At 35.3% G+C, this 12,548-nt stretch overlaps 1 protein-coding gene across 1 annotated transcript in view; it reads left to right on the forward strand.

Annotated features, from left to right (window-relative positions):
* Nucleotides 1-11,802, forward strand: part of Atad5 (ATPase family AAA domain containing 5) — a 57,822-nt gene extending 46,020 nt beyond the window's left edge. The window contains exons 19-23 of the mRNA XM_027924180.2: nucleotides 3,597-3,777; nucleotides 7,982-8,163; nucleotides 8,486-9,339; nucleotides 10,140-10,298; nucleotides 10,405-11,802. Of these exons, the coding sequence (XP_027779981.2) occupies nucleotides 3,597-3,777; nucleotides 7,982-8,163; nucleotides 8,486-9,339; nucleotides 10,140-10,298; nucleotides 10,405-10,483 (1,455 nt within the window). The 3' untranslated portion in view covers nucleotides 10,484-11,802. The remainder of the gene's footprint in view (nucleotides 1-3,596; nucleotides 3,778-7,981; nucleotides 8,164-8,485; nucleotides 9,340-10,139; nucleotides 10,299-10,404) is intronic.
* The last annotated feature ends 746 nt before the right edge of the window (nucleotides 11,803-12,548 follow it).

The raw sequence follows: 12,548 nt of genomic DNA on the forward strand, positions 1-12,548 counted from the left end.
ATTAATTTTTTTAGTTATTGATGGACTTTTATTTATTTATTTATATGTGGTGCTGAGGTTCGAACCCAGTGCCTCACACGTGCTAGGCAAGCGCTCTACCACTGAGCCACAACCCCAGCCCTGGATTTATCTATTTTTATTTTTAATTCTATCAGGTTTTGCTTCATAAATTTTTTGGGGGGGGGGCAGGGGTGATGGGCATCTAACCCATGGGCACTTTACCACTGAGCTACATTACCAGCCCTTTTCATTTTTTTATTTTGAGACAGGGTCTCACTAAGTTGCTGAGGCTGCCCTCGAACTTGTGATCTTCCTGTCTCAGTCTCCCAAGTCACTGGGATGCTTCATAGATTTTAAAGCTCTACTATTTTATGCATTTATATTTGGGATTGCCATATTCTCTTGATCAGTTGATTTTATCTGATTTTAATAGCATACAATACTATTATGAATATAATTCCTTACATTTCTTGTATCTTTTTAATATTTAAATATTTTTAATATTTTTAGTTTTCTCATTTCGGTCTATCATCAATTTCAAATTAAATTCTGTGATTGGCATAGAATAGTAGTCAAAATTTCTCTTTTCTCATGGATTTCCACTGGTTCCTACCCTTATTTACTGAATATAATCTACTTTCCCCCATTTAATTGCTTTGGTATATTAAAAAATAATTTTAGTTCTGTACACACATGTCAATCTCTTTCAGGATTATTTATTTGGTTGCACCGATGTATTTGTCATTATTGCCAACATACTTTTGCTTTCTTTAAGACAGAGTTTCACTCAGTCTGATCTCAGGCTCCTGGACTCAAGAGATCCTCTCACTTCAGCCTCTTCCCTTAGTACTAGGATTATAGGTGTTTGCTACCACACCTGTCTTTACCATATTTCTTAATTTTGATGACTTTATAGTTAATGTTGATATCTGATAGTTTGTTCCCGAGTCTGGTCATTCTTCAAGTTGTTTTGGTTTTTCTAAGTTCCTTGCTCTTTCTTTTTTAAGTATTGAGGCTTGAACCCAGGGCCTCAAGCATGTCAAGCACACATGTGACCACTAAACTTACCTCTAACTTGTTTTTTACTTTAAAAAAGACTGCCAGAGCTGGGTCTGGTGGCACATGCCTATAATCCCAGCAGCTCAGGAGGCTGAGGCAGGAAGATAGCAAGTTCCAAGCCAGCCTCAGGATAAACGAGGCACTAAGCAACTCAGTGAGACCCTGTCTCTAAATAAAATACAAAATAGGGGGTTGGGCCTGTGGCTCAATGGCAGAGCACTTGTCTAGCATATGTGAGGCACTGGGTTTGAGCCTTAGTGCCACATAAAAATAAAATAAAGGCAATTCTGTCCATCTACTACTACAAAAACAAAACAAAAAAAAAACTTTTTTTTTTAGTCCAAAACAGTGCTGGGGATGTGGCTCAGTGGTTGAGTGCCCCTGAGTTCAATCCCCAGTACCCCCCACCCAAAAAAAAGGGGATGAGGATATAGCTCAGTGGTTAAGCACCTCTGGGTTTAATCCCTGATACCAAAAAAAGACTTCCAGCATTTTGATGGGAATTATGTTACATTCATAAATCAATTTGAGAGAAAATTGGCATCTCAATATTGAATTTTTCAGTTAATGAACATGGTAGAGTTCACCATTTATTTATCTTTGATTTTTTTTAAACAGTATTGGTGGTTTTTAGAGGCATAACAAACCTTTCTTTAAACTTATTCTTTGGTATTTCATGTTTCTAATGCTCCTGTAGACTTTATTCTTTGGGGGGAAAGGGGGAGGGTCCTAGGGATTGAGTGGATCCAGGGTGCTATACCACGGAGCTACATTCCAGCCTTTAAGTTTTTCACTTTGAGACAGGGTCTCACTAAATTGCTGGGGCTGGCCTGGAACTTGAAATTCCTCCTCAAGCCTCATGAGTAGCTGGGATTACAGGTGTGTGCCACCATTATTGGCAATTTTACTATCTTTAAAAAAAAAAATCCTTATCTACCTATTCCAGTATCTGTATTATCTTGTGTTCAGTTGCTCTTGATTACCATGTCTCTAAAGTATTGGTTATTTTTCTAATTTTCATGTGTCTGTTTAGATTTTCCTCCTGGACTTTGTGAATGATATTATGGATACCCGGATCCTGATAGTTCCTCTGAACAACTATTTGCCTGCAGTTTATTGCAGCACAAATTTGTGCTTGGTCCCTGTAGTTTCAGTTGGGCTGTTTTTAGAGAGGCCAGATTTGAGTCCTGTTGCCTAGAATTTCTGTTTCTTTACCTCTGGATCCTTTCCTCTCTTTCAAACACTGATATCATTCCAGACTTTGTCCTCCGGTTCTTTAAGTCAGTAGCTGGGAGTTGCTCTCTGAATTTTATCCACCCTGCTGCAGCATTCCCTCAAAAATAATTAAAGGGGTAGAGGGGATTCACCCAGGGCCATTTAATGAATCCCTCTTCAGTTTTCTCTACTTTTGTTCACTGTCTTGTACTTTCAGGTGGTTAATTTATTTGCAGTTAATTATAAGTTTATAGTTATTTACACAGGCCAGGTTTTCCTGGTATTCACTACTCCGATATTAGATATAGAATTCCCAATTTATGGTAAACATAAATCCCAGAAGTATGCAAGAGTAAATGTATATTTGTAGAATAAAGGCAAACATTTCAAAGGGATATTTTTTTTACTTGCCTTATTTAGTATAGTGAAAATGCAATAATGGTTTATGAAATCTATGAAATTTAAGTACAATTTATTTCTTTTAGTTTTCAAGGTAAAAAATTTTTTTCCATAGGAAACAATGTAAAGAGAATTGTACATATATATATGTCCATATATGCACACACATATATTTTATAAACCATACATACTACTGGAATACTAAATAAAATGAAAGAATTCTTTTTGTCTGTTAACTCATAACAAATAAAATGTTTTAGATTTTTCCCCTTTTATTTCTTATTTACGTACATATATATTTTTTATTTTTCCTTTTTTGAAGTTCCATGGATTGAACCAAGGGATGAAGTACCACTGAGCTAAATCCTTAGCCCTCTTTATTTTTTTTTATTTTGAATCAGGGTCTTGCTAAGTTCCCCAAGGTGGCCTTGAATTTGTGATCCTCCTGCCTCAGCCTCCAGAATAAGCTAGGATTTTAGGTACACACCACACACCTAATACATATATGCTTTTATGCACTTGTTGATAGTTTCCTAATTGCAGTTTTAAAAAATCATGTGTTTTTCAGTGTTGTTATAGTATTCATAATTTTGATGGCTATGAAATATTCTCTTGAGCTATACCATTACACAATCCTAAGGGTTTTTCAAGATTTGTAAAATGTGTTCAGATTGGAGAACCTTCTATAAAAGTTTCCTGGCTATCCTGGATTATATACAATAAATAGAAATAGTATATGTATATATGCCTTTCATCTGGTATATTGCTTTATATGTTTTAGAGCAATTTCGTTCTTTAAAATATTGTGAACTATAGCAAAATTTCTTTTAGATAATGTTTAGATTTATTATTGCTGTATTTCTTTCTATTAATTGCAACTAACCATGTTTCTCTTTCTCTCCCACTCTGTCCCTGTTTTTAAGCTAAATGTTGCCACCTACCTACAAATGATATGTTTAACTGAAAATTTCAGAACTGATGTAAAAGACTTTGTAACCTTGTTAACTGCAAATGGTTGTGATATCAGAAAAAGTATCCTTTACCTACAATTTTGGATTAGAAGCGGAGGTGGATTTTTAGAAGAAAGGCCATTATCTCATTGTCGTAAGTCCATATGTTATATAAGAGAAATTTCCATTATGAGACTGTCTGTCTGTCTGTCTGTCTGTATTATGTATTATGTGGTTGTACTAGAGATTTAACCCAGGGGCACTCTACTACTGAGCTACACTCCCAGCCCTATTTTTACTTTTATTTTGAGGCAAGGTCTTACTGAATTGCCAAGGCTGACCTCAAACTTGTGATCCTTCTGCCTCAGTCTCCAAATTGCTGAGATTATTAGGCATGCACCACCACACCTGGCAGAACCTAATTTTAAAATATATATCAAAATATTTAAAAGACTAAAATTTTTGACCATCTAGTTATCATGCTAATCTTCAAAATACATATACATATCTCAGCTTTGCTCATAAGAAGTTTTGTGAACTTTACAAGTAAGTGATTAAGATTATTAAACTGATCCTAGAAACAGATCTTCTCCTGCCTTTTCTCTCCTTTCTGTGTAACCTCCAAAATTCAATCTACCTCTTTGAACTTGTTTCTTCATCTGGAAAATTAGAAGTTTAAGCTAGATAATCTGTAAATTGCTTTTGATTGTGTAGTTGTTGTAAGATTTTAAAAGTAACTGGTTGTAGCTCAGTGGTAAAGCACTTGCCTAACATATGCAAGGACTTAGATTCCATCTCCAACACTGCAAAGCAAAAAACAACCCCCCCCCCATTTCCTACCTCCTCAAACATTTGATTGTTTAATTTTCTAAACTGTTATTTATATGTTTATAAACATGTTTGGTATAAAATAAATAGAATTATAATTATTACTTAGCAACTTCCTTTTTTCACTTATTAAAGTCATATTGGTGGCTAGGGTTGTGGCCTAGTGGTAGAGCACTTGCCTAGCATGTGTGAAGCACTAAGTTCAATTCTCAACACTGCATATAAATAAAATTTTTTAAAAAGGCATATTGGTGATGTCTGTACATCAGTGTATATAGATACATCTCATTCTTTTTATGTGACTATTGTAAATATTGTAAATAAGCTTCCTTTTAGCTTATTTAGTAATCTGTAATTCTGTTTCCCAAGAACTTTATTTCAGAAGTGCTTTTGTTTCTTATTGCTTTTCAGTCTTCATTGTGACTTAACTCAAAGCACAGACACTTATTGAATACTTTCTCTGTGCCAGGTGCTGTGTTATCATGAGTAAGCCATGTTTCTTCCCTGAAGAAGTTGCTAGTTTGTGCTTTCCATGCTCCATAGACACTGTTATGTAGGTTCAGATTCTGATCTGGGAAATACATATTTAAGTAGAACCAAGATGAAGTTCTATAATATTAATGCCCTATAATTTTTTGCCTCTAATAAGCTCAGAATTTTTACATATTGTTTTTTTTCAAAGTAGACATACCTCGATGTTTAATTCAATGTAAGCTGATAGCTTTAACTATTTCTCAAAAGGTAAATATAATAAATAGAAAATGGGAAACATCCTGGTATTAAAAACAAATGAGTTGGGGCTGGGGTTGTAGCTCAGCTGTAGAGTGTTTGCCTAGCACCTGTGAGGCACTGGGTTCAGTCCTCGGCACCACATATAAATAAATAAAATAAAGGTATTGTGTCCACTTACAACTAAAAAAAATATTTTTAGGGGCTGGGGATGTGGCTCAAGCGGTAGTAGCGCACTCGCCTGGCATGCGTGCGGCCCGGGTTCGATCCTCAGCACCACATACAAACAAAGATGTTGTACCCGCCGAAAACTAAAAAATAAATATTAAAAATTTAAAAATATATATATATATATTTTTAAATGAGTTAATAATAACAATTGCCATGCTACTTGATGTAAATTGCCATACCCAAGAACTTTTTTTTTTTTTTTGGCAGTACTAGGTATCAAGCACTGGGCAAGCACTATACCACCCCCTTAAGAACTTCAGAAAGCACTGGCCAGGGTTGGGGCTCAGTGGTAGAGTGCTTGCCTAGCATGTTTGAGGTACTAGCTTCAATCCTCAGCAACAAATAAAAATAAAATAAACATTGTGTCCACCTGAAACTAAAAAAAAAAAAAAAGAAGAAGAAGAAGAACTTTAGAAAGCAGAATCTAAGTATAACACAGTTTCTTTGAAGATCTTACATTTTTCATTCCTGCTTTTAAAGAAACACAGAGACTGCCCAAGGTGGTAGTGTGTACCTATATTCTTAGTTACTCAAGAAGCCACGACAGGAGGATCTCAAGATTAAGGCCATCGTTGGCAATTCAAATATATATAAATAAAATTATTTCTCTACTACCACTTTTTTTTTTTTAGTTGTAGATGGACATAATACCTTTATTTTATGTATTTATTTCCATGTGGTGCTAAGGATCAGGTAAGCACTGTGCCACTGAGCTATATAGCCTCAGCCCCTTCCTCTACTTATTAAAGGTAGCACCCATTAGACCTTTATATCTAATCATATATAATATTGCTACAAAGTTTGTACATCATATATATATATGATTTTATATGTATTGTTATGTTTTTGTTTTGTTATTACTGTGCTGGGCACTGAACTAGGGCCCTATATGTGTTTGGCAAGTGCTGTACCACTGAGCTACACCTCCAGCCTCCTAGTTTTTTTTTTTTTTTAGATGTTGATGGACCTTAATTTTATTCATCTGTTTATATGTGGTGCTGAGAATTGAACCCAGTGCCTCACACATGCTAGGCAAGCGTTCTACCACTAAGCCAAATCCCCAGTCCTAGTTAATTTCTTTTAAGTAAATTTTTGGAATTTTATTTTGCGAGGAGGACATATTGAGAATTAAACACAGGCCTCACACATGCTAGGCAAGCACTCTGCTGCTAAGCTATATCCCCAGTTCTAATCACGGAATTTTTTTTTAAAGAGAACTTATTTATTTATTTATTTATCCATTGCTTGCTTGCTTGCTTATTTATTTATTTATAAATTTATTTGTTTATTTGCTTTTTGGTTTATTTATTTATTGGTGCCAGGGATTGAATTCAGGGGCACTTGACCACTGAGCCACATCCCCAGCCCTATTTTGTATTTTATTTAGAGACAGGGTCTCACTGAGTTGCTCAGTGCCTCACTTTTGCTGAGGCTAGCTTGGAACTTGTGATCCTCGTGTCTCAGCCTCCCGAGCTGCTGGAATTACAAGCATGCACCACCTTCTTTTTGTGGGGGTGGTTATTACCAGGGATTGAACTCAGGGGCACTCGACCCCTGAGCCACATCCCCAGCCTATTTGTATTTTATTTAGAGACAGGATCTCACTGAGTTGCTTAGTGCCTCGCTGTTGCTAAGGCTGTCTTGGAACTTGCTATCTTCCTGCCTCAACCTCCCAATCCCCTGGGATTATAGGTGTCTGCCACCACGCCCAGCTGTGTATATTGATAGAACTAGATTACCAGTCTTTTTCATTCTCCCCCCACTCTTTTTTTGGTACTGCAGATTTAACCTAGGGGTGCTTAATAACTAAGTCACATCCCCAGTCCTTTTTATTTTTTGATTTTGATACAGGTACTCATTAAATTGCTGAGGCTGGCTTTTGAACTAGTAGTCCTCTAACCTCAGCCTCATGAGTTGCTGGGATTACAGACATTGTGCCACTGTGCCCAGCAATTTTCAATCTTTTTAATCTTACCAGTTTAAAAGGTGAAACATGGACAGTATTTAACTTTAAATTTGCATTTCTGTGATCACTAGAGAAATTGCACATCTTTTTCCCCCTTGTAGTCCTAGGTTTTGAACCCAGGGCTTTTTTCATGCTAAGTAGGTCCTCTGCCACTAAGCTACAACTTCAGCAGTTTACATTTTATTTATTAATTGATTAATACTGGGGATTGAACCCAAGGGTGATCTACCACTGAATTACATCCCCAGCCTTTTTCACATTTTGAATCAGGGTCCCAGAGAGTTGCCCAGGTTGTCCTTGAACTCGTGGTCCTCCTGCTTCAGCCTGCCCAAGGATTACAGGGGTGCACCACCAAACCTATTGCATGTCTTTTATGAATTTAATAGGTAATTTTTACCTGATTTTTTTTACCCATTCAGTCTTTGCACTTTTTCTTTTGAGTTGTATTGAAAGCCATCATCACCTTATTCGATGTAGGTATTCTCTTGAAAAATTAAATGCATATATAGAAAACAAAGTGGAATATGGGTCCAAAGAGTGTCAAAGCATCTAATTGTTTGATAAAATTTGTTTTAAATATGTATAGCTTTTTCTTTTATTGTAGGAGGAAGTAGCAGAAATAAACAACTAGCTTGCTCTGAAGATGGCCCTGCTTCCAAAAATAACACTAGAAATACCAAAAGCAATCATGTGGACCTTCCCAAATGTGACACTGGCTGTGTTGAGACCTTGTTTGGACTCAAGAACATTTTTTCCCCATCTGAAGACTTATTTTCATTTTTAAAGGTATTTTAATGTGTATTTGGAATGTTACATTTATATTCCTTGTCATCTGTAAAACAACAATTTCAGAGTAGCTGTTAAAAGACTTTTAATTATTGAATTGGTGTATATTACTAAATATTAGAACATTTAATTTCTCCAAATTAGCAGTCTAAATTTAGTTTTTAGACTCAGTTCTATTTTCATGTATTAAGTGGAGTCTAATAAAATTTTAAGAGGTAAGTGACTAAGTATTTAAAGATAGAAAACACTATATTTATATCTGTAGAAAAACATTCAAACTGTGTACTGTTATAACATTTCTGTATTCAAAATTGCTTTTCAGCACAAAATCACTACAAAGGAAGAATGGCATAAACTCATCCAGCTTCTTACAGAATTCCACATGCAGGATGTAGATTTTTTATATAGCAATCTTGAGTTTATTCTACCATTACCAGTTGATATCATTCCAGAATCAAAAACCATTTGTGGCTTATCAATAAATGTGGATGCCAGTGCAGCAAGGAGCATGAAGTGTCTTGCTAGGAAATGTACTGAAGGAGAGCGGCCATTGAATAAGTCACAGAAAAAGAAACATAAGAAAAAGATCGTGACACTAGATGATAGTGATTTATTTGACAATGACTTGGACTTTTCTGAATTTATTAACCTATCACCTGCATCTTCCTCAAATTTAGAAGAAAACAAGACCAGAGACAGCAGTTCAGGGACAAAGAACCTGAACAATAGTTTAGAGTCTAGCATTGAATCTATTCCTCATCCTCCTAAAACACCAGCGGGGAAAAAAAGTTCTGTCCTTGTCTCTCATTGTTTAAATTCTCTCACTGAGTTTATGGATAACATGTCCTTCTTGGATGCCCTTTTAACTGATATAAAGGAACAGAAGGAACTCGGGAAAAATGACTTTCGTTGGACAGATGGAATGGTTAAAAGTGGACTTTGTGATGAGTTTAGTCTTGAGAGTAATGATGGATGGACTTCTCAAAGCTCTAGAGAACTAAAGGCAACTGCAGAAGCTCTTACCTTTACTAAATGTTCTTCTACTATTTCAAAAGCATTGGAATCCTCCTTGAATTCTTGCAAGAAATTAGGAAGAGATCCAACCAAGGATCTTACTTTTAGTGTTTCACAAAAGCACAATAATGTATGCTTTAGTCAGTCAGCAACTGATTTAGAGTAAGTCTTCTTTTGCTTTTTATTTTTCAGATAAATGACAAAGGGGAAATAACTCGTTTATTTATTCTTACTAATTTTAAAATGCTGGACTATTGATCATGTTAAGTCATATTAATAATGTAGCTTCTGGGCTGGGGTTGTGGCTCAGTGGTGGAGTGCTCGCCTAGCCGTGTAAGGCCTTGGGTTCGATCCTCAGCATCACATAAAAATAATAAATAAAATAAAGGTATTGTGTCCAACTACAACTAAAAATTAAATATTTTTTAAAAAATAATAAAGTAGCTTCTAATGAAAATTAAGAAGACCAGAGTGATTTCTAAGGAAGATTAGGGTGGGCTAGATTTGAAAAACCCCTAAGTGACAGGGAAACAAGTTTGCCAGATAGCAGATAGCCATTAAGATTTTTAGTAAGAGCTGGGTGTGGTGGCACATACCTGTAATCCCAGTGGCTGTGGAGGCTGAGGCAAGAGGATTGCCAGTTAAAGCCAGCCTCAGCAATTTAGCAAGGGCCTAAGCAACTCAGTGAGACCCTGTCTCTAAATAAAATATTAAAAAAGGGCTGCAGATGTGGCTCAGTGGGGTTAAGTGCCCCTGAGTTCAATCCCTGGTACCAAAAAAAAAAGTAAAAATTGAAAAAAATATATATGTATATATTTTTTAGTATGTATGAGAGTAATTAATGACAAGAAATTAATCTAGAAGTATCATCCAGTATAGATCAGAGGCAGAAAAACTGGTTAAGTTTGCAATTGTTATTTTTATTGGGCATTAAAAAATTATGTATTACTTTTAATTTCCAGCAGTGCTTGGAAGAGGATATCAGTCATTAAAAGTGTGTTTTCTAGTCGATCTCTTCTGAACCTGGGTAATAGACAAGCTAGTGTAATTGAATACCTGCCAGTTCTCCGCAACATCTGTAGGATTGAGAAGCTAAAAGAACAAGGAAAAAGTAAAAGAAGGTAAAGGCTCTATAAAAAATAACATTTTAGAGAGCTATTTCAGGATTAATAAATATTCTCAAGAGATGAAAATGTTAACTTATATTTTTCTTTGTAATTTTGACAGGTTTCTGCACTATTTTGAAGGAATTCATCTTGACATTCCAAAAGAGACTGTGAATACTTTGGCAGCTGAATTCCCTTAATATTCTCCATTAATGTCTTGTACAGATTATGTGGTCCTTTAGATGCATTTTTGTATTATGTTGATTTTCATGGAAGAGTTTATTTCTCTTAATGTACATTTAAAACAGACTATTTGTATTTTTTTATTGTGCAAATATTTAAAGTGAAAAAGTTGGATTATAAATTGTATATATGATCATAGTTTTTTTCTGCATTTTTGTATAATCTAGTTTTGCTTTGTTGATGTTGTTTTGTATGTGACTGAGCTGTTTATTGGAAGTAGAGTTCACTAAGATATTTCTCAAGATGGTTCAATACAAAACTAATCTATCATCTTTCCCTTTCCTGTTACCTGTAATCCATCCCTTTACAAGTGTCAGTGTTCTGTCAAGTTGTAAATATGAAGCACCTAAATGGTAATCTTTTTAAAATAAGTTTACACAATACAGAACATAAAATTATATATGTAATACTCAACAATTAACTTCCTAGGAAGAAAATTATGCCTCATTTTCCAAAAACATAAGAACTTCCTGGTGTTTTTATCTAGTATACTCCTTCAGCATATTTTACCATTGAATCATTGAATATTGACAAAGTAAAATCAACATTCTAAATTATAGTTTTCTTAAATTATTTTTAGGACCCCCACATGGGTGCTATCTTCTATATTTTGCCAACTCAAATCATTTGCTTTGTAAATTTTTCTTACATTTTATATATCTATTTTGGCCAAGCTGGGGTTCTACCATAAGGTTTCTACATAATAGCTATTTCTATTTAATGTTAAAGTTTGTTTTGTTTTTGCAGTGCCGGGGATGGAACCCAAGACCTTAGGTATGCTAGGCAAGTGGTCTACCACTGAGCTACATCCCCAGCCCAATTGTTTGATAAGGAGTCTTGCTATGTTGGCCAGGCTAGCCCAGAATTCATAGGCTCAAGCAATTGTGCTTCAGCTTCCAAACTAGCTGGTATTGTAGGCACATGCTACCATGCCCAGAAAGGTTGATTTGGCGGTGGGGAGGGAGTATATATTTTTATTTTAGTGATAAGACTTTAAAATATCCCATCACTTGAGATCATTTTGCAATTGGATAATCAGGTGTGTTTAAAATTGCTGTATCTATATTTCAAATGTTTATGTTAATATTTAGAGATTTTAGCTGATGAATTATATTTTTAACTCAAGGATCCTCATTTTATAGTTTTTAAAAGCATAGATGCATACCTCTTTACAAATGTATATGAAGATGTTTTTACCTTATTTGTTCAACGTACCTCTTCTTGTATTGATTAGTACCTTGATCTAATTAAAGGTTAAAGACTTTACATAGTATTATGTAGGAGTTCAAGATGTATTCATCTTGGTAAATGTGTATATTTGTGGTGGGTCAGATATAGGCTATATCCTACAGATTTATTCCTGCATAGGAGAAAATAAGGTGTTCTGAAGCATTTTTTTTTAATGGTACGAAGGATTGAACCCAGGGGCACTTAACCACTGAGCCATACCCCAACCTTTTGAGACAAGGTCTCGCTAAGTTGCTGAGGCTGGCCTTGAACTTGTGATCCTCCTGACCCAGGCTTTAAAGGTTTTTGGTTTTGTTTTTGTTTCATTTTTTTTCTTTTAGCTGTAGATGGACACAATACCTTATTTATCTATTTTTATATGGTGCTGAGGATCGAATCCAGCACCCCATGCCTGCTAGGCAAGTGCTCCACCAGTGAGCCACAACCCCAGCCCTCTACAAAGCTTTTAAGTGCACTCACTTATCCATTTTTTTTCTACTGAGTTCCGTCATTAGACCACTTACCTGATAATTTGTTTTTTTATTAGAAAGTGATAATTCTCAACAATTGATGAACCAAAGTAGAGTAACTCCATAGGAACTACATTTAAATCATCCAAAATAAAGAAATAAATGGGAATATTTTCCTCCCTATTAGGGAAATGGTTTATTTATTTATTTAATGGTGGTAGGGATGAAACCCAGGGCCTCATACGTGCTAGGCAAGTGCTCTAGCACTGAGCTACGTCCCCAGCCCCTTTCTTAAAACTAATAAATTCCTCTATGATTTAGATTC

The sequence above is a fragment of the Marmota flaviventris genome, chromosome 17 (genome assembly GCF_047511675.1).
Source record: "Marmota flaviventris isolate mMarFla1 chromosome 17, mMarFla1.hap1, whole genome shotgun sequence".
NCBI classification, from domain to species: Eukaryota; Metazoa; Chordata; class Mammalia; order Rodentia; family Sciuridae; genus Marmota; species Marmota flaviventris.